Raw genomic sequence first — 20644 nt, forward strand, 5'->3', positions numbered from 1 at the left:
TTCCTTGAGATAACTGTCATACTTCAGTGTGCACAGAGAAGTGCTTTGTGTGTACGTCCTATTTCTTTACACAGAATATTAGACATAGTCTTAAGGGTTGGGATTTCATAATATTAATCATTTTTACTGCATCAGGGACATTCTTTGGTAAACTTAGCTTTTTTCTTCTTTCTTTCTGTGAGTGTAGTAGTGAAGAACTAGTTTGGTGCCACTGTCCTGATGCATGCTAAGACATTAGCAATTTTAATTATCAGCACTTTTGCCTCATCAGTGAGAACTAATGATAAAACTTTAGCAACCTGAAGGAAGACATTTTCTCATTGACAATCAATGGGGGAATGCAGTTTTATTGTGGTAGAGAAATTCAACAAAACCCTCCTATAAAAAACCTATATTTGGATTCTTACCGGCAACCAGAAGTCTTAAAATGAGGAAGTGTCTTATGTAGATGTTTTTGTTGACGTAATAGGGGAAGTCAGAGATTTGACCTCATAGCCCACAATTACCAGTCCCTTGGTCTTACAGAGCTGTTCAAGAGTAGCTAATGGTTGGAGGACTTACACTTCTCAATTTCAAAACTTACTAAAAAGTTGCAGTAATCAAAACAATGTGATACTAGTGTAAGGATAGACATGGGGATCAATGGAATAGAACTGAGAATCCAGAAATAAACCTTCACATTTACATCATTTGATTTTTGACAATGGTGCCAAGACATTTCAATGGGGAAAGAATAGTCTTTTCTACAAATGGTCCTGGAACAACTAGATAGCCATATGCAAAAGAATGAAGGTAGGCCTCTTCCTCACACCATGCATAAAAATTAACTCAAAATGAATCATAGATCTAAACATGAGAGCTAAAACCATAAAACTGTTGTAGAAGAAAATATAGGTAAATCTTTATGTCCCTGGGTTAGGCAAAGTTACCTTAGATAAGACATCAAAAGTACAAGAAAGTAATTTGGACTTCTTCGAAATTAAAAACTTTTTGTCCTTCAAAGGACATCATTAAGAAAGTGAAAAGACCAACCAACAAGTAGGAGAAAAAATGTGGAAATCATATCTGATAAGAGACGTATCTAGAATATAAAAAGAACTCTTACAACTTAAGAAAGCAGTGACCCCGTTACATGGTGGGCAAGGAGTCTGAAGAGACGCTTCTCCAAAAAAGGTATACAGTGGCCAGTAATCATGTGAAAAGGGGCGCAACATAATTAACCATCAGGGACATGCAAATCAAAACTAGTGAGATACTACTTTACACCAATTGGAGGGCATAAAAAAGACAGTTAACAAGTATTGGTCAGCATGTAGAGAAATTGGAACCTTCGTACATTGCTGTTCAGAGTATAAAATGGTGCAGGCTCTTTGGAAAACAGTCTGGTGGTTCCTCAAAAAGTTGAACAGAGTTACTATATGACCAACAATTCCTCACCTAGGTATACACTCAAGAGAAATATGTCTGTGCAAAAATTTAAATGAAAGTTCATAGCATTATTCGTAATAGCCAAAGAAAATGGAAACAACCCGTATGTCCAGCAATTGATGAATGGACAAAATATGGTATGTCCATATAATGGAATATTATTCAGCAATAAAAAGGAATGAAGTATTGATACATGCTACCATATGGATGAACCTTGAGAGCATTGAAAGAAACTGGACACTAAGGCCACATACTCTCTGATTCCATTTATATGAAATGTCCAGAATAGACACATATAGAGACAGATTAGTGGCTGCCTTGGGCTGGGGAGTAGATGGATAATGATTACTAATGGGTTTCTTGTTGGGGAGATGAAGACATTCTAAAATTAGATTGTTGTGACACAGTTACATAACTGAATACATTAAAAACCATTGAACTGTGCACTTTAAATGGATAAATTGTGTGTGAATTCTATCTCAGTGAAGCTATTTGAAAAATAGAATAACTGATGGCTGTGAGGTTGCCAAGCAACATACCTTAAACTTGGAATTTCTATTAGGAAAAAATTATATGTATCCTGATTAAATACTGAAGTCTGTATTCCTATTTTGCTAGTGTAAAAAGAAAATGACCAAATTCCCTCCTCTTTACTTTTCAGAAAGGAGAAGATGAGTATGCCAATGTTGATGCTATTGTTGTATCAGTGGGTGTTGATGAAGAAATTGTTTATGCCAAATCAACTGCCTTACAGGTGAGAGGTTTCCAGCAGTTTTTAGCCCTGAGAGTGATTGAATCATGTATGGCACTGTCCAATATGGTAGCCACCAGCCACATTAAAAATTTAATTCCTCATTCAAAAGTCTCACGTACTCAATAGTAACTACCATATTAGAGTAGATATGGAATATTTCCATCATCACAAAAAGTTCAGTGGACAGCACTGATTTAGACCATAGGAAAAAAAGTATCTGAATTGAGAAGGATTTAACTATATGCAACAGAAAAGCCTAAATAACAGTGGGTTTAACAGAATATTTCTTCTCTTAGATAGACATCAGGGACCCAGGTTTTTTCCATCCATAGAGTATTGCTCTTGTGCTCATGGTGCAAAAATTGCTAGAGCTCCAGCCATTATATCTACGTTCCAAGCAAAAAGAATAGAGAAAGAGAAGCAAGTGGAAAAGGTCCCACAGAATACTTCTACTTATAACTTACTGGCCAAAATTTAATGTAATGGCCATATTTAGCCACAAGAGCAGATGGGAATTAGAGTCCTCATGCCAAGCAGTGTGCCCAGCTAAAAATCCTGAGTCGTTTGGAGAGAAAAGAAATGAATAATTGGTAGGCAACTAACCCCCACTGAGGGAGATAGAATTAGAATGCACAGTTCCCGGAGGTGCTACTCTGTCCCTTGTTTTATGCATTTCTATCCTTCTAAATAATAATATAGTTCTGGTAAACACAAATTATCCAAATGATTTGATGTTTATTATGGAATATTTCAAACATGTGAAAGTAAATAAAATAATATATTGAACTCCCATTTACCCATTATCCAATAAATTGGTAACTCCTGGCCAGTCTCATTTCATTTGTATCCACCTCCAGGCTCCCCAACCCTAGATTATTTTTAAGTTAATCCCAGATATCTTGTTTTATAGATATTTCTGTATAAGTGCACTAATTTTTTTTTTATCTGTAAATAACTGTTGTCACTATTGTCTTTTCCCACAGACATGGCTCTTTGGTTACGAACTGACTGACACTATCATGGTCTTCTGTGATGACAAAATCATCTTTATGGCCAGCAAGAAAAAAGTGGAGTTCTTAAAACAGATTGCCAACACTAAGGGCAATGAGAATGCTAATGGAGCCCCTGCCATCACACTGCTGATACGAGAAAAGGTCAGAACTAAGAAAGAATGTGTCATAATGTGAGAGAATGTTTAAAAGTGATAAACAGAAATGCCTTCTAGGAATTTAAAAGAATACAAAGGAAAGATTTTAGCTGACTGTGGTTGTAATTACGTAGTTCTGTCACATCTTCATTGTTTGTGAGGAAGAAAAGAGTTCAATAACCCTGTCAGTTCAGCAGCAAAACAAATGGGCTGTGAAATTCTGGTGAACACTAACTTTGCCCTTCTTGAGGACACTGTCAACTTGTTTGTTTTCATCTGAGTACCTTAATTAGAACAAATAACCTTACATATCCTTAAGAAAACTTAGATATACCTCAGTTTCAGTTTTTATCAAATGCAGTCTTTGTCATACTGCCCACCTGACAAAGACTTTTTCTCAGAATGTTGTTCACATATGCATTTAAGTTTCTTAGCTGTTCCTTAAGAAAAAGAATAGTCTTGTCAACTTATATGGCACTTCACCTAAGTATTTAAAAGTATCTGAAGAAATTTTGTGTTAACTTTGGTGTGTTACAATCTGCCCTAAAGAAGTAAGTAGGGCATGGGGAGAGAATTTATTCTTTCCACAGTTTAGAGAATTCATCTCTGCCCGTTACTAGTAAAACATAAATGTCTAATTCTACAACTAATTACAAACTCTGTTTCTTCCCTGTGGCACTGATAGAATGAAAGTAATAAGAGCAGCTTTGACAAAATGATTGAAGCCATTAAAGAAAGCAAGAACGGCAAGAAGATTGGAGTGTTCAGCAAAGACAAATTCCCTGGAGAGTTCATGAAGAGCTGGAACGACTGCCTCAACAAAGAGGGCTTTGACAAAGTAAGAATTCTCCCGGAAACAAGCAAATTGAGAGTCGAGAAGACAAAAGCGTGACAGGCTTCCATAACAGATAGTACAGAGAATTTGTTTTGAGAAAACTATATGTTCGTTCACATTTCCATTTTTCATTGCCTTTGGCTGAGCGGTAAGCCGGTTTACTTTTCACTCAGGAATGAGAATTTCAGAAGATAGTTCAGCGACTTCAGAGGGAAATTGTTTCTCAGATTCTTGGCCAAACAATATTTTTCTTTCTTTTTTTCTTCTGTTGTCCTGCCTATCTTTCTTCTAAATCCTTTGCAAAAACCTCTAGAGAGGGGCATTTGCATTTTAAATGGTACATTAGTTCAGTGCCTCTTAGAATACACACAATGACTTAGTAAAGAGCTATTCCAAAGGTTTATTCAATCCAAGAAGAGAATATTTAGATATTCTGCAAAACACTGGTGAATAGTTTGCTAAATAATTAAGTACCATCACTAATAATATTCAGATTGAGAGAGATGCATTTCTTTAGCAGTTCTATATTTGCATGCTGGAAACTTGTATCACTTTGACTGCAGATAGATATCAGTGCAGTTGTGGCCTATACCATTGCTGTGAAGGAGGATGGGGAGCTCAACCTAATGAAGAAAGCAGCCAGCATCACCTCTGAGGTCTTCAACAAATTCTTCAAGGAAAGAGTCATGGAAATAGTTGATGCAGATGAGGTAAATGGAGAGGGGAAAGTCTTGTTGGTGTTTTAATGAAGCAGAAATAAGTCCCTACGGTGCAGTGTTTTGGTATGTTCTGCTTCCTTTGAAATTAAGCCTTTGATACTTAAATTGGTGGTATATAATTGTGCCAGCTCTCTTTCAAAATAACTGCAAACCTACACTATAGTTTCTTGAGGTTACCCAGTATTTTACTTGAGAATTCCTTAATAGCTGTGAATTCCACATATTGTTCTCTAAATTTGCTTTGCATGTGTACCAGTATATTATCTGGTGCATAAACCATTTCATGGGCTGGCCTGATGGCATAGTGGGTAAGTTCGCATGCTGTGCTTCAGCAGCCCGGGTTTTGTGGGTTTAGATCCCAGGCACAGACCTACACACCGCTCATCAAGCCATGCTGTGGTGGCATCCCACATAGAAAATAGAGGAAGATTGGCACAAATGTCAGCTCAGGGCCAATCTTCCTCACCAAAAAACAAAAAAAGGATAAGGATTAAATGAAATTTAAAAAAAAAAAACTTCCATAGCATCCTAAATGATCTCAAGGTGTATGTTGTCTTCAAATGATAACATCCAAAAACCCAACACCCCTCTTTGCAACTCTCTAGTGAATATTTTGTTTCTGGGTACGCTTACAGAAAGTTCGACACAGCAAACTGGCTGAATCTGTGGAAAAGGCCATTGAAGAGAAAAAATACCTAGCTGGGGCAGACCCTTCTACTGTGGAAATGTGTTACCCTCCCATTATTCAGAGTGGTGGCAATTATAATCTCAAGTTTAGTGTGGTGAGGTAAGTATGAGAACTTCAAAATAAAACAAAAGCCAGACCATTTCAACCAGTAGCCTATTTTTTTTCTTTAACTCATTCCAGAATTCAGAAAAGTAAGAGGAGGCAATAACTGTTAGCCTGCCTTCCACATTATCTTCTTGTCTTATTCTGTGCATATTTCTGTTTTATTTCACAGTTATTCATTTCTTAAGCATTTGATTATAAGCATTTTTCAAGATTAAAAATACCAAGAAAAATGCAGAGCATTTTGCAAAAGCCATTAAAATCTTATTAGGTGTACCATAATGTAATTTCTCTTCTAATTTTTAAAAATACTGTAAAGACTGCTGTTTTTCCTGGTCAGTCTGAAGGAAGGAATTCCTAGCGAATACTGTAATTGATAGTGGACTGGTGGATGAGTGACTCCTCACCACCTTACTGTTATACTACAGTTAATAAAATTCAGTATATCCTTCGCATATTTAGGATACAACAACTCAACTTTCACTGAATTTTTATCCTAAAAGTTTTGGCCCCTGATTTTACCGCAGAGCCTTTATTAACTGATTAGTTTATTTAAAGAAGGAAGAGTTTGGGTCCTTACTCTGCTTCAGCTGTGGATACAGCAGGAAGAGGTGGTGATTACAGATGCTGTGTGCCAGTGATACGAAGGGCTTTGCTAGTTTGGGTAATGAAATGCTTTCTTCCTTTGGTCTCTAGTGACAAGAATCACATGCATTTTGGGGCCATCACTTGTGCCATGGGTATTCGCTTCAAATCTTACTGCTCCAACCTTGTTCGCACTTTGATGGTTGACCCTTCTCAGGAAGTTCAAGAAAATTACAACTTTTTGCTCCAGCTTCAAGAGGAGCTGCTAAAGGAATTAAGACATGGTGAGGTGCCTTAGAAAAGAATGTTTGGAAATTTTGTAACAAAAATGTCTTCAGTGTTTATGTGAGTTTATATCCCTGAGATTCTTGTATTAAAAATAGAATTAGATTTTACTAACCTTGAATCATCCTAGCATTTGGTTCTTGAATCTCCTTTTCTTTTAGCATAAGTAGTTATTGCGGTTTTACATTGATATTTACAAAAACTTCTCTGGGGCCGGGCCTCATGGCAAAGTGGTTAAGTTCAGCGTACTCTGCTTCAGCAGCCCAGGTTTGATTCCCAGGTGCGGGCCTACACCACTCCTCAGTGGCCATGCTAGGGTGGCATCCCACATAGAAAATACAGGAAGGTTGGTACAGATGTTAGCTCAGGGCAAATCTTCCTCAGCAGAAAAAAAGCCAAAAAAAACAAAAACTTCTCTGATGAGTTAGGTCTCTGTGTCCACAGCTTCATAAAATACCATGGCCATATTATTCTTCTTTAAAACTTTAGAAAGTTCTTTTTCTTTTTATTTTTTTATTGACATACAATTTAACATACAACTTTATATTAGTTTCAGGTGTACAACATAATGATTTGATATTTGTATATATTGTGAAATGATCACCACAGTAAGTCTAGTTAACATTCGTCACCATACATAGTTAAAGAATTTTTTTTCTTGTGATGAGAACTTTTAAGATCTACTCTCTTAGCAACTTTCAAATATGAAATAGAGTATTATTAACTATAGTTGCCATGCTGTACATTACATCCTCAGGACGTAATTTATTTTATAACTGGAAGTTTGTACCTTTTGACTCCCTTCATCCATTTCACCCTTATTCCCCACCTCTTGCAACTGGTAGTCTGTTCTCTGTATCTATGAGCTTGTTTTTAGGGTTTTTTATTCCAAATATTAGTAAGATCGTATAGTATATGTCTTTCTCTGACTTGTTTTACGTAGGTTAGTGCCCTCAAGTTCCATCCATGTTGTTTCAAATGGCAAGATTTCATTCTTTTTATGACTGAATAATATTCTATTGTATATATATATATACACACCACATCTTCTTTATCCATTCTTGAGTTCAGAGGCACTTGGGTTGCTTCATTATCTTGGCTGTTTTAAATAATGCTGCAATGAACGTGGTGGGGAGATATCTTTTCAAGTTAGTGTTTTTGTTTTCTTTGGATAAATACCTAAAAGTGGAATTGCTGGATCACATGGTAGTTCTATTTTTAATTTTTTGAGGAACCTCCATACTGTTTTCCATAGTGGCTGTACCATTTTACATTCCTACCAAGAGTGCACATAGGTTCCCTTTTCTCCACATCCTTACCAACACTTGTTATTTCTTGTCTTTTTGATAATAGCCATTCTAACAGGTATAAGGTGACATCCCATTGTGGTTTTGATTTGCATTTCCCTTATGGTTAGTGATGTTGAACCTCTTTTCATGTACCTGTTGGACATTTGTATGTTTTTGAAAAAATGTCAGATCCTCTGCCCATTTTTTAATCGAATTATTTTTTTGCTATTGAGTTATGAATTCTTTGTGTGTTTTGGATGTTAACCCCTTCTCAAATATGTGACTTAAAAATATTTTCTCCCATTCAGTTGGTTGCCTTTTCATTTTGTTGATGGTTTCTCCTTTGCTCTGTAGAAGCTTTTTAGTTTGATATAGTCCCATTTGTTTATTTTTGCTTTTGTTACCTTTGCTTTTGGTGTCAAATCCAAAAAATGATCACCAAGGCTGATATCAAAGAGCTTACCACCTGTATTTTCTTCTAGGAGTTTTATGGTTTCAGGTCTTCTTTCTCCATTGTGTGTTCTCAGCTCGTTTGTTGTAAGTTAATTAACCATATATGCGTGGGTTTATTTCTGGGCTCTTTATTCTGCTGCACTGATCTGTGTGTCTGTCTTTATGCTAACACCATACTGTTTTGACTACTATAACTTTGTAATATAGTTTAAAGTGAGGGAGCATGATGCCTCTGGCTCTCTTCTTTCTCAAGATTGCTTTGCTTGTAGAGTCTTTTGTGATTTCATACAAGTTTTAGGATTGTTCTATTTCTGTGAAATATGCCATTGGAATTTTGATAGGGATTGCATTGAATCTGGAGATTGCTTTGAGTATTATGGACATTTTAACAATATTAATACTTGCAATCCATGAGCATGGAATATCTTTCCATTTATTTGTATTTCCTGCAGTGTCTTAACGTTTTCAGTGTACAGACCTTTCACCTCCTTGGTTAAATTTACTCCTAATAAGTCTTTTATCTTTTTGATGCAGTTGTAAATGGGATTTTTTTTTTTTTATTTCTCATTTGGATAGTTTGTTGTTAGCCTATAGATGCAACAGATTTCTGTATATTGATTTTGTATCCTGCAACTTTATTGCATTCATTTACAGTTGGCCCTCTGTATCTGTGGATACAGAACCCGTGGATACAGAGGGCTAATAACTAAGGGACTTGAGTATTGTGGATTTTGGATCTGCAGGAGGGCCTGGAACCGTGGATGCTGAGGAACAACTATATTAGTTCTAACAGTTTTTTGAGTTTTCTATATATAGTATCCTATCATCTGCAAATAGTGACAGTTTTACTTCTTTCTTTCCAATTTGGATGCCTTTTTCTTGCCTAATTGCTCTGGCTAAGACTTCCAATACTATGTTGAATAAAAGTGGGGAGAGTGGGCATTCTTGTCTTGTTCGTGATCCAGAGGAAAAGCTTTTTGCTATTGAGTATGATGTTAGCTGTGGGCTTGTAATATATGGCCTTTATTATGTTGAGGTCTGTTCCCTCTCTACCTATTTTGTTGAGAGTTTTTGTCATAAATGGATGTGGATTTTTGTCAAATGCGTTTTCTCTATCGAGAGGATTATATGATTTTTATCCTTCATTTTGTGTCGTATCACATTGATTGATTTGCAGGTGTTGAACCGTCCTTGCATCCCTGGACTAAATCCCACTTGATCACAGTCTATGATCCTTTTAATGTATTGTTGAATTCAGAAGAACTGTAGGACGTTCTGAGAAGTAGTATCTCTACCAACAGAATGTGTAATGTTAATCCTACATTGTATGGATACCGAGAATCTTAATGTGAGAGCAGAACTAGTAAGAACCCTGCTAAGCAAGCCACTGCCTACCTCCAAAGAAAGCAAAGTGCTTGATACCTCTTTTGCCTTAACACTCTACACCCCAATTGGCTAAATGGAACTTTATGTTTACCACCTTTAAACCACTTTGTAAGCTCACCCATGTTGCCCAGAGCTTCCAGACGCCATTCCTGTATAATATCTCAAGTTGATCTTGTGAAATCCTGTCTTGGAAATCGTGGTCATAGGTAGTTTAATGAGGATAAAGACCCCTCTGAGGCTACCATATTTGGACTACTCTGACTTGAAATATTTATTCATATCCTAGATCCTGAAAAATTTAGGCCAGAGCCCTTCTAACATTAATTCGTCTGGTCAATAATCCAGTTTTTCAAAATGTATGATAACTTTAATATGAAGTCATTTATCAACACTTAGAAAATTATGTCACTGAGACCAGCTGGTGTCCCACAGTACCCCTGAGTCAGTGATTCTCAAACAGTGTAATTAAGAATGACTGGGTTTAGGCTGGCCTAGTGGCACAGTGGTTAAGTGTGCACGTTCAGCTTTGGTGGCCTAGGGTTCGCTGGTTCACATCCCGGGTTCGGACATGGCACCGCTTGGTAAGCCATGCTGTGGTAGGCATCCCACATATAAAGTGGAGGAAGATGGGCATGGATGTTAGCTCAGGGCCAGTCTTCCTCAGCAAAAAAAAGAGGAGGATTGGCAACAGATGTTAGCTCAGGGCTAATCTTCCTCAAAAAAAAACAAGAATGACTGGGTAGATTGTTTTAAAAATGCAAATTTCTAAGCCCTACCACTCCTGCAACTGCATTTCTTAGTTCACATTTTAAGAAACGCTGCTTTAGGAGACCTAATAGATGACAAAAAGTGTTTTTTTCTGAAAGATCCTTTAATGTCCCCTTTCTGTCTTGTCATTAGGTGTGAAGATATGTGACGTGTACAATGCTGTCATGGATGTGGTTAAAAAGCAGAAGCCAGAGCTGCTGAACAAAATTACCAAAAACCTAGGGTAAGATGCTATATGTGCATTGTCCTCAGAGTCAGTTTTCATGACTGGCAGTGGTTAGACAAAATATTCTTAGATTGATTCAACCCACATTTATGGACTATTAAATTTAACTGTGTGCCAAACACACAGTGTGATCAGAGAATGTGAGAAAGATTTAAGTTCTACTTCCAGGGATGGGATGGAGATTTTTTTAGACCAGTGTAGTAGATGCCAGTAGATGTTCCAGGTTTAAATTAGAAATATTAGGAAATATTACATACTATATTTCCTCTCTTAGAACACTTCAGCTCACTTTTGCAAATGAAATACTCTGAGATGTCGTAGTCTTTAAAAATTTTTTTGAATTTTTGTTTAATCCAGTGTTTCTCAAATGTTTCACCGTTGAACATCTAGAAACACCTAATAACATCTTACAGAAGCAAAGACATTTTGCAAAACAAAAGCTCTAGGCAGTCTCCTTAGATGGAAACTAGTCTGGAGTATATAGTTTTTTCCTGGACTTCTCTGATGTACAAGAGGAAATATATTGACCTATACTGAGTCTTGGCCCAGGTGACGTAATGAATATAGTGATTAGCATTCCACTAAAAATTGCCTGTCAATCCAATTACTGCCGTCTTGGTAATGCCCCTTAACAGTCTCTGCTAAATTCTTTATAGGAGACTTGTAACAATTTCATGGTAAAATTTAAAATCGAAATGTGGATGAATAAGCTAAAATAAAAAAGGCTTGGTTTAATAAATGTTACATGAGGTACTTAATTAGGAAACTATTTTCCACCTATTAAGAGCCCAAAGACTATCCTCAAATCCTCTTCCTTAACTCACCGATCAGCAGGGGCAAATCACTCAACATGTTTGTCAGCCTTATCTTGAAACTTGGAATAGAATATATTGTACTTGACCCGTAATTAGAGATCCTTTAGCCTATTGCTGAAGTTTCTCTTCATTTCTTTTTTAGGTTTGCAATGGGAATTGAATTCCGTGAAGGCTCTTTAGTAATTAATAGTAAAAATCAGTACAAACTGAAGAAAGGTAAGTTTTACGTGCATGTAACAGGAAAATACTTTTTTGAATAGTTGCATTTAGCTTCATCTCCCCGTTTTTTGTATGAAATCTACACTTCTCCATCCTTTCACAGTCAGAGGCTGATTCCTGTTTTGCTGTTTTAGGGATGGTTTTCAGCATCAACCTGGGATTCTCAGAGCTGACTAACAAGGAAGGGAAGAAACCAGAAGAGAAAACCTATGCCTTGTTCATTGGTGACACAGTGCTTGTGGATGAGGTATGTATCGCTTCTTAAACTTTTAAGTGTTCATAAACTCACTTTTGAGGCACATTTTGTACCCTGTGGTTTTTTCTTAAAAGTCTCTGTTAAATGCTAGCTACGGGGAGAAAGCCATGTGACAGCCAGGCCTGACGCAGCTAAGAATAGAGATTGTGGTCCAAGTAGGGAATGATTTGAACCCCACTGCTCATCACACTGCGGCTTGAACCTTGATAATGATAATATCAGGAACTGATTCTAATAATGGAACTGATTTTTTTTCGTAACAGCTTTATTGAGCTACGATTTACATACCATACACTTCACCCACTTAAAGTGTACTGTGTAATGATTTTTAGTGTACTAATAGTTGTGCACCCGTCACCACAATCTAATTTTAGAACATTTTCATCACCTCAGAAAGAAACCCTATACCCATCAGCAGTTACTCCCCACTTTCCCCCTCAAGTCCCCAGGCCTAGGCAATGACTGAACTACTTTCTGTCTCTAAGGATTTACCTATTCTGGACATTTGTGGTCTTTTGTCACTAGTTTCTTTCAGTTAGCAGGAAATGAATTTTGATAATAATAATAACAGATATTTCAGTGTTCTTATTATAAGCTAAACTCTTTTATGCACTAATTTATTGAATCCTTACAATAACCCTATGAAGTAGATACTCTTATCCTCATGTGTACAGAAAAAGAAACTGAGGCACAGACAAGTTTAAGTAACTTACCAAATATCACATGGCTAGAAAGTGATTGCACAGGTTTCAAATCAAGCCAGTATTCTTAATCATTATCCCACTGTTGCTTCCCAAATTATACAGTCATACGCTGCATAACAACATTTGGGTAAACATCAGGTCGCATATACAACAGTGATCCCATAAGATTGGTACTAGATAGCCTAGTTGTGTAGTGGGCTAGACCTTCTAGGTTTGTCTAAGTACACTCCGTGATGTTCACACAATGACAAAATCACCTAACAGGCACATTTCTCAGAACTTCCTCATCACTAAGCGACACTGTAGTTCCTAATGAGAAGTTGGGAGGATAAAAACTGTACTTACTCATTGCTAAAGATTTTCGTAGCCAGAAGGTTCAAAGCATCGCCCAGCTATATACTGGGTTAGAAAGTGAAAGTGTTTCATTTAAATGATCTTATAGCTGTCTGGCTTCTCCCTTTTATTCTAGGATGGCCCAGCCACTGTTCTTACTTCTGTGAAGAAGAAAGTGAAGAATGTGGGGATTTTTCTAAAGGTAGGAATAAGATGAATGCGTGGTATACGAAGTCTGGTACAGTGAAGATAAACAATATTGGCTAAAAAAATTAAAACCTGAATTTCTGATTATGATTTTTCCCCCATAGAATGAAGATGAGGAAGAAGAGGAGGAGGAGAAAGACGAGGCTGAGGACCTGTTGGGAAGAGGTTCTCGGGCAGCATTACTTACAGAAAGAACACGAGTGAGTTTACTGTTTTTACTGCAGTGATCTTGTCTCTGTCATATGTGTCACATATTCTGATAACTTAGGTTTTCCCTTCTCTAGAATGAGATGACGGCGGAAGAGAAGCGAAGAGCTCATCAAAAAGAACTGGCAGCTCAGCTCAACGAGGAAGCAAAGAGGCGATTGACTGAACAGAAAGGAGAGCAGCAGATTCAGAAGTAAGAGTTTGCATGGAGCAGTGAGATTGTCTCAGGGTTCTGTGTGATTTGCAGAAATTTCTCAAAAAAATGTTTTATTCCCACTCCAGAGCTCGCAAATCTAATGTGTCATATAAAAACCCATCTTTGATGCCTAAGGAACCACATATTCGGGAAATGAAGATCTATATTGATAAGAAATATGAGACCGTAATAATGCCTGTGTTTGGCATTGCGACACCTTTTCACATTGCCACAATCAAGGTATGAACATTGAATCAGCTTCCATTCAAACTATTTCTTAAAATATTAATTGTGCTTACCATGGATTGTTCTCTTTGCATCATCTCTCCCACTCTCTGCTCCTTCAGGCTCTACCTTCTCTCTTCACTGACTTCCCCTGCTCTCCCTTACCTCTTGCTATCGTGCTCCTTCCTTTACAGTTTTCTATAGAAAGTTAAATGATGTAGTCTACAGACATAATTTGCCTGTCTTTCCTCAACCTGTATTTTTTAACCTGTAGTTGTACATATGGCAGAAGGTACTTGGCAAACAGTGATTCTTTTGGAAATAGACATTCGGTCATATAAAAAGATAAGCTAAAGTTCATTAGATTCAGATGAAGGTTTACAGGCTAGGTTTAGCAGTCAACTTGTAACTCCTAACTTAATTTTAGCATCTCTGTAATGCCTCATCTTTGCCTAGGAAAGAAACCTGATTGTTTATTTTTTTAATGCTTTTCCTTTCTTTGAACAGAATATAAGTATGTCTGTGGAAGGAGATTATACTTACTTGCGAATCAACTTTTATTGCCCAGGCAGTGCTCTGGGCAGGAATGAGGGCAACATCTTTCCTAACCCAGAGGCCACTTTTGTCAAAGAAATGTGAGTCCCCAGGATGACAACCATCCCCAGATCCCTGCTGGCTCAGTGGTACTCTCAGAAACATTTCATTCTCTGTGCTGTATCCTCCCCATCTAGTGAATGGCAGAGGCTCCCTCAGTGACACTTGTTTAGGATCACCTCACAAGCTTTGTACTGTTTCGAGGATGGAACTGAGTGTAGAATCCTCATGAAAATACTTTATACTAACTACACATATTTTGCAGTAAAATATTAAGTAAATGTATGCCACATTGGAGTCTATTCTTCATGATGTGGGAAGAGATCATTTGGGGAAGATAGGCCAGATTTGAAAAATAAGTGTGATTGTCACATCCAATGGATTAGCCATTTATAACGTTCTCTGTATAAGAGAAGAAAGGGAGATTTTTTTTCAGCTTTCTTGACATGGTCTCACCATTCAGTGGTACCGTTTTTCGTCAAAGATATTAAGCCAGTAATAAAGTACAGTAATGAGTACAGGTTAACCTGGCCTGATAAAGAAACTTATATAAACATTTCTCCTTTTTCCATAGTACATACCGAGCTTCAAATATGAAGGCACCTGGAGAACAGACAGTACCAGCCTTGAACCTTCAAAATGCTTTCCGAATTATAAAAGAAGTACAGAAGCGTTATAAGACTCGAGAAGCAGAAGAGAAAGAGAAGGAGGTGAGCCTGAACACAGACAAAGCCGCTTTGTGCCAAAATACATGTGTGGGTTTTGGGAACATGTAAAGACACATAAGGATTCATGTTAATTTTCATTCTGCTTAGGGCATTGTGAAACAAGACTCACTGGTGATCAATCTCAACCGGAGTAATCCCAAACTGAAAGATCTGTACATTCGCCCCAACATTGCCCAAAAGAGGATGCAAGGTTCACTGGAGGCCCACGTCAATGGTATGGATCATCTCTCATATGCCTGGGCTTTGTCTTCAGGGCACATTTGTAGGCATGACAGATCAGATAATATAGAATGACAGGGAAAATGCTGCGAGGAATCTGCTTACATTGCTGTATGGCCAGGAGGAAAGCAAAGCTCTCTACAGTTGGTGTTTCTTCTGACCCTGTTCAGATCAGCCAGAAAAGATGCAGTGCCCCTTGGCCTAACCTAATGATGCTGCTTGGTACTTAGCTGCTTCCTTCTTTTCTGCCAGGTTTCCGTTTCACATCTGTTCGAGGAGACAAAGTGGATATTCTGTACAATAACATCAAACATGCTTTGTTCCAGCCCTGTGACGGAGAAATGATTATTGTCTTGCACTTTCACCTCAAGGTATGCCTTTCTACTTACTAGCTATGAGATCTTGAGCACGATCTTTCTGTCACCCTCTTTCCTTTAAAATACTGATGGAAAATTTCACCTGTCACAAAAGGTCATTAAGAAGATAGAATAAAATAATGTGTATAAGGTCCACAATGCCCAATATCTAGAAGGTGCTAAGCATGTTTGTTCCTTTGGTATGATGTATAATGACCATCAAAACATAAGTCTTCTCCAAATTCCTGTTTCTGATAGAAAATTTTTGCTGTAGATACATTTTGTTACCAACATAATCTCCACAGTCCATTCTAACAAATAGGAGTACTGTTAAAAATTTATACTCTTTCCCATTCCCAAACATCATTATTTATGATGACACCAGGGATGGTTTAACTGTTTTTACATAAATGCTGTGGTTTCCAGCATAGATATTTTTATATTTTCATGTTTTGTTGTTGTATCTTGCCTCTGTCTCTTGCATAGCCTAACTCTTCTGACTTCTTTTCTTGTTCTTTCTGCCCTCAGAATGCCATCATGTTTGGGAAGAAGCGGCATACAGATGTGCAGTTCTACACAGAAGTGGGAGAGATCACCACAGACTTGGGGAAACATCAGCATATGCATGACCGAGATGATCTCTACGCTGAGCAGGTCTGTGAAATTTAGTATTTTATTTGCAGGATAGTAAGGTGTAGGATGCAGTTCAAATTTGAGCTCAGTAATTGTTATATTTTATAAACAACCCTTGAAACTGTGTGCAGAACAACTCAAGTATCTGCTGGGCTGGTGTAGTGCAGTGACTTACGAATCAGGCTTAGGTTCAGACTCACCTCTGCAGTTAACGGCATGATGACCTGTGATAATGTGTACACATTAGTATCATGGTTATGAGAAATAAGGACCCCAGAAGCACTTCAGATTTTTTCAAGGGATGTACTATTGACAAGTAAAGTGATAGCTATAGTTAATTACTATTTTTTTCTTCTACAGATGGAACGAGAAATGAGACACAAACTGAAAACAGCATTTAAAAATTTCATTGAGAAAGTAGAGGCTCTAACTAAGGAGGAACTGGAGTTTGAAGTGCCTTTTAGGGACTTGGGGTAACATAGCTCATCTTCTTTTTGCCTTGAAGTTTCACTTCCCTTTTAGAAAAATTGGTTATTCCTTTAATAATAATTTAACATAACATATCATGTCCTTTTTCCTGTGACTGATAACCCATGATCCATGCATTCCTTCTGGAAGATTTTTAAGAGTGAGGGTGAGTGGCCAAGACTGAGAGGCTTCCTCTGGAAATGAGTCTCCAGCTAAGGACGCTGGAGTTGTGTGTGAAATGAGAAAAGGAAAGAAGTTCATTGTGGCAGCCGTAGTTTCTCTTGCCATGAGCCCAGTCTCACGTGAGTTTCTTTTCTTTTTCTTTTTCAGATTTAATGGCGCTCCCTATAGGAGTACCTGCCTTCTTCAGCCCACTAGTAGTGCGCTGGTAAATGCTACAGAATGGGTGAGTATTTCTTACCTCCTTTTAGTGAGAGAAAAGCAAGCAAGAGGGTGGGTGTTTTGAAAATTAGATCCTTATTATTTCTTATGATTTTCATTTTTGGTATTTACTTATTTTAGACATAAAACTTACTGAACAAATGATTACTAAAAGGCCTCTTTAAATAGTATTTTTAGTAGTTTCTTCACATGGTTTCCATAAATTTATTCTTGAGGGAAGAGTTTGATCTTGCAGATCCTTTTACTGGGGCTCCTTAGTATCTTACACTGCTTTTAGTCTTTTTTAAAAAAAAGGCACAACAGTTTAGTTATCCTTTGCACAGTGATTTAGATTCTGAAAGTATTTGAAAATGCTAGTGCTTTGGGGGAAGTATTTATGTGATAATGATCTCGTTCCTCCCTGACAGCCACCTTTTGTGGTGACTTTGGATGAAGTGGAGCTGATTCACTTTGAGCGGGTCCAGTTTCACCTGAAGAACTTTGATATGGTAATCGTCTACAAGGACTACAGCAAGAAAGTGACAATGATCAACGCCATTCCTGTAGCCTCTCTTGACCCCATCAAGGAATGGTTGAAGTAAGTAAATCTGCCAGCAGTCTCCCATTTACCCCATGAACCCAAATTATAAAATATAAGTGTACATAAAAAATGTTGTGTTGTACATAAAAAATCTGCTGATGTTCTTAAGGTGAGACTGCCTTTGGGTTGAATTATAGGCCAGGACTTCAAAATTTGGGATCTGTTAGATGGAAAGCTGCTCACTTTTTCTTGAATACCCAACAATAGTTTACGGATACTTAGGCAGGGAAAATCATTGTCTGAGATCTTTTTTGACTCTATTTGATTTATGCATAAAAGATATATATACACATGTGTAATACCATTTACAAAAAGTGGGACATATTTCTTACTTTTCCTCTCTTTACTGAAAGATGAGAGAGAATTTTTTTTTTTATTTTAGGCTTTGATGTCCATATACTCACACTTGAGCTTAAAAGATTTTTCTCATGGAAGCACCAGAATTCCAATAAACCAGGGAGATGTTACTCCCTGGGTAAAGGGTGAGGCTTGCGTAGCTAGGAGTGGAGTATAGTTTGCTCTGCCCCTCCCCTCCATTATCAGAGCAGGGGTGGTGCTATAAATGTAAATCGCCTCTTAAGAAATGGGTTGAGAGCTTAGAAATAAACTGAGAAAAATACGAATTTGTTTCCACAATGATTTTCCTAAGAAACATGTATAGTAGGTGATATAGGATCACAGATATTATGTATAAATGTATATGACTTTTTAAAATTAGCTTTATTGAGGTGCAATTTACATGTAATAAAATTTGCCAATTTAAGTATATGATTTGATGAGTTCTAACATTTATACAGTGCTGTATCTACCATCATAATCAAGATATAGAATATTTGCTTCACTCCTAAAAGTTCTTCATCCCACTTTATAGTCAGTCCCCTCATCCCCATCCCTGCTTTCTGTCATTTTGCTTCTTCTAGAATTTTATATAAATGGAACCATACAGTATGTATCTTTGTATCTTGCATCTTTCACTTAGCATAATGCTTTTGGAATTTTTCAAAGTTGTTCTGTGCATCAGTATTAAATTCCTTTTTATTACTGAGCAGTATTCCACTGTGTGAATATTCCATTCCCATTTACCAGTTAATAGACATTTGGGTTGTTTCTATTTGGGGGCTATTACGAATAGCTGCTATAAACATTACATACAAGTCTTCGTATGGACATATGTTTCCATTTCTCTTGGGTAAATGACCTGAGAGAGGGATTGCTGGGTCATATGGTTACCTTTATAAGAAACTACCAAATCATCTTCCAGAGTGGCTGGAAAACCTGCAATATGTGGGAGTTGTAGTTGCTCTACATTCTCACCAGCACTTGGTGTTGTCAGTCTTTTCAATGTTAGGCATTACACTGGGTATGTAGTGCCATCTCATTGTGGTTTCAGTTTGCATTTCTGTAGTGGCTAATGATGTTGAGCAGGTTTTCATATGCTTATGTGTCATTCTGTACCTTTGATGAAATGTCTGCATATTTTTTGCCCATGTTAAAAATCTGTTACTGAGTTGTAAGAATTCTTTAGGCTAGGTACAAGTCCTTCAAATATATTTTGAAAGTTTTGCATATATTTTCTTCCAGTAGTTTCTTGGTCTTTTCATTTTCTTAAGTGTCTCTGAAATTCCCAAGGTGTAAAATTTTCATGAAATCTATTTGGTCAACTTTTTCTTTTATAATTTGTGCTTTTTATGTTTTATCTAATAAATTTTCCCTAATCCAAGGCCATAAAATTTTTCTGTTTTCTTCTAGTGTAGCTTAGGTCTTCTATTAAATTCGTGATCCATTTTGAGTTAATTTCTTACTGTGGTGTAAGGGTCAAGTTTCATACATTGCATATATATAGCCAATTATTCTCACATCAGTTGTTGAAAAGATTATCCCTTACCCATTGAATATCTTGGCATCTTTGTCAAAAAAACAAAATCAATTGACCATGTAGGAGAGAGTCTATTTCTGGACTATATTTTGTCCCATTGCTCTGTGTGTGTCCTTACACTGACACCATTCTGTCTTGTTTATCGTAGCTTTATAGTAAGTCTTGAAATCAGGTAGTGTAAGTCCTCCAATTTTGTTTCTTTTCAAAGTTAGTTATTGTTTTGGCTATTCTATATAAATTGTAGAATCAACTTGAGTCTGTCAACAAACAGGTCTATTTCATCTAAGTTATCAAGTTTGGTAACTGTATAGTCTATAATGATATCCCCTTTCATTCCTCATATTGATAATTTATTTCCTATTTTTGTTGGTCATTCTGGCTAAAGATTTATCAATTTTATTTTCATCATTATGAAATGTCCTTACTTATTCCTGTTAATATTCCTTGTTTTGAAGTCTACTTGGTGTGGTATTACTATAGACTTCTAGCTTTATTTGAGTTAGTGCCTGCATGGTGTCTTTTCTTCTGTTCTTTCACTTTTTTTTAGATTGGCACCTGAGCTAACATCTGTTCCCAATCTTTTCTTCTTCTTCTCCCCAGAGCCCCCCCAGTACATGGTTGTATATTCTAGTTGTGGGTCCTTCTGGTTCTGCTATGTGGGACACCACCTCAGCACAGCTTGATGAGAAGCACTAGGACTGTGCCCAGGATCTGAACTAGTGAAACCCTGAGCCACTGAAGCAGAGTGCATGATCTTAGCCACTCGGCCAGAGGGCCAGCCCCCTGTCCTTTTACTTTTAACTTACATTACTTTCTATTTAAAGTGGCTTACTTGGAGACAGCATAGCATATATTTGGGTCTTGTTTTTTTTAATCCATTCTGAGAATGTCTACCTTTTAATTGGATTGCTGAAAACAGACCATTTACATTTAATGTAATTATCAGTATAGTTGGGTTTAA

General features: G+C 37.1%; 1 protein-coding gene across 1 annotated transcript in view; it reads left to right on the forward strand.

Annotated features, from left to right (window-relative positions):
* The window catches only part of SUPT16H (SPT16 homolog, facilitates chromatin remodeling subunit), a 38351-nt gene that overhangs the window by 11128 nt on the left and 6579 nt on the right, over positions 1 to 20644 (forward strand). Inside the window, exons 2-22 of the mRNA XM_046653946.1 lie at positions 2090 to 2182; positions 3166 to 3336; positions 4015 to 4167; positions 4728 to 4874; positions 5519 to 5670; positions 6370 to 6542; positions 10572 to 10662; positions 11623 to 11696; positions 11834 to 11946; positions 13129 to 13194; positions 13304 to 13399; positions 13484 to 13599; positions 13689 to 13842; positions 14335 to 14462; positions 14996 to 15131; positions 15237 to 15363; positions 15621 to 15739; positions 16253 to 16378; positions 16718 to 16830; positions 17156 to 17231; positions 17635 to 17804. Of these exons, the coding sequence (XP_046509902.1) occupies positions 2090 to 2182; positions 3166 to 3336; positions 4015 to 4167; positions 4728 to 4874; positions 5519 to 5670; positions 6370 to 6542; positions 10572 to 10662; positions 11623 to 11696; positions 11834 to 11946; positions 13129 to 13194; positions 13304 to 13399; positions 13484 to 13599; positions 13689 to 13842; positions 14335 to 14462; positions 14996 to 15131; positions 15237 to 15363; positions 15621 to 15739; positions 16253 to 16378; positions 16718 to 16830; positions 17156 to 17231; positions 17635 to 17804 (2594 nt within the window). The remainder of the gene's footprint in view (positions 1 to 2089; positions 2183 to 3165; positions 3337 to 4014; positions 4168 to 4727; positions 4875 to 5518; positions 5671 to 6369; positions 6543 to 10571; positions 10663 to 11622; positions 11697 to 11833; positions 11947 to 13128; positions 13195 to 13303; positions 13400 to 13483; positions 13600 to 13688; positions 13843 to 14334; positions 14463 to 14995; positions 15132 to 15236; positions 15364 to 15620; positions 15740 to 16252; positions 16379 to 16717; positions 16831 to 17155; positions 17232 to 17634; positions 17805 to 20644) is intronic.

This window comes from Equus quagga, chromosome 2 (assembly GCF_021613505.1).
Source record: "Equus quagga isolate Etosha38 chromosome 2, UCLA_HA_Equagga_1.0, whole genome shotgun sequence".
Classification (NCBI taxonomy): domain Eukaryota; kingdom Metazoa; phylum Chordata; class Mammalia; order Perissodactyla; family Equidae; genus Equus; species Equus quagga.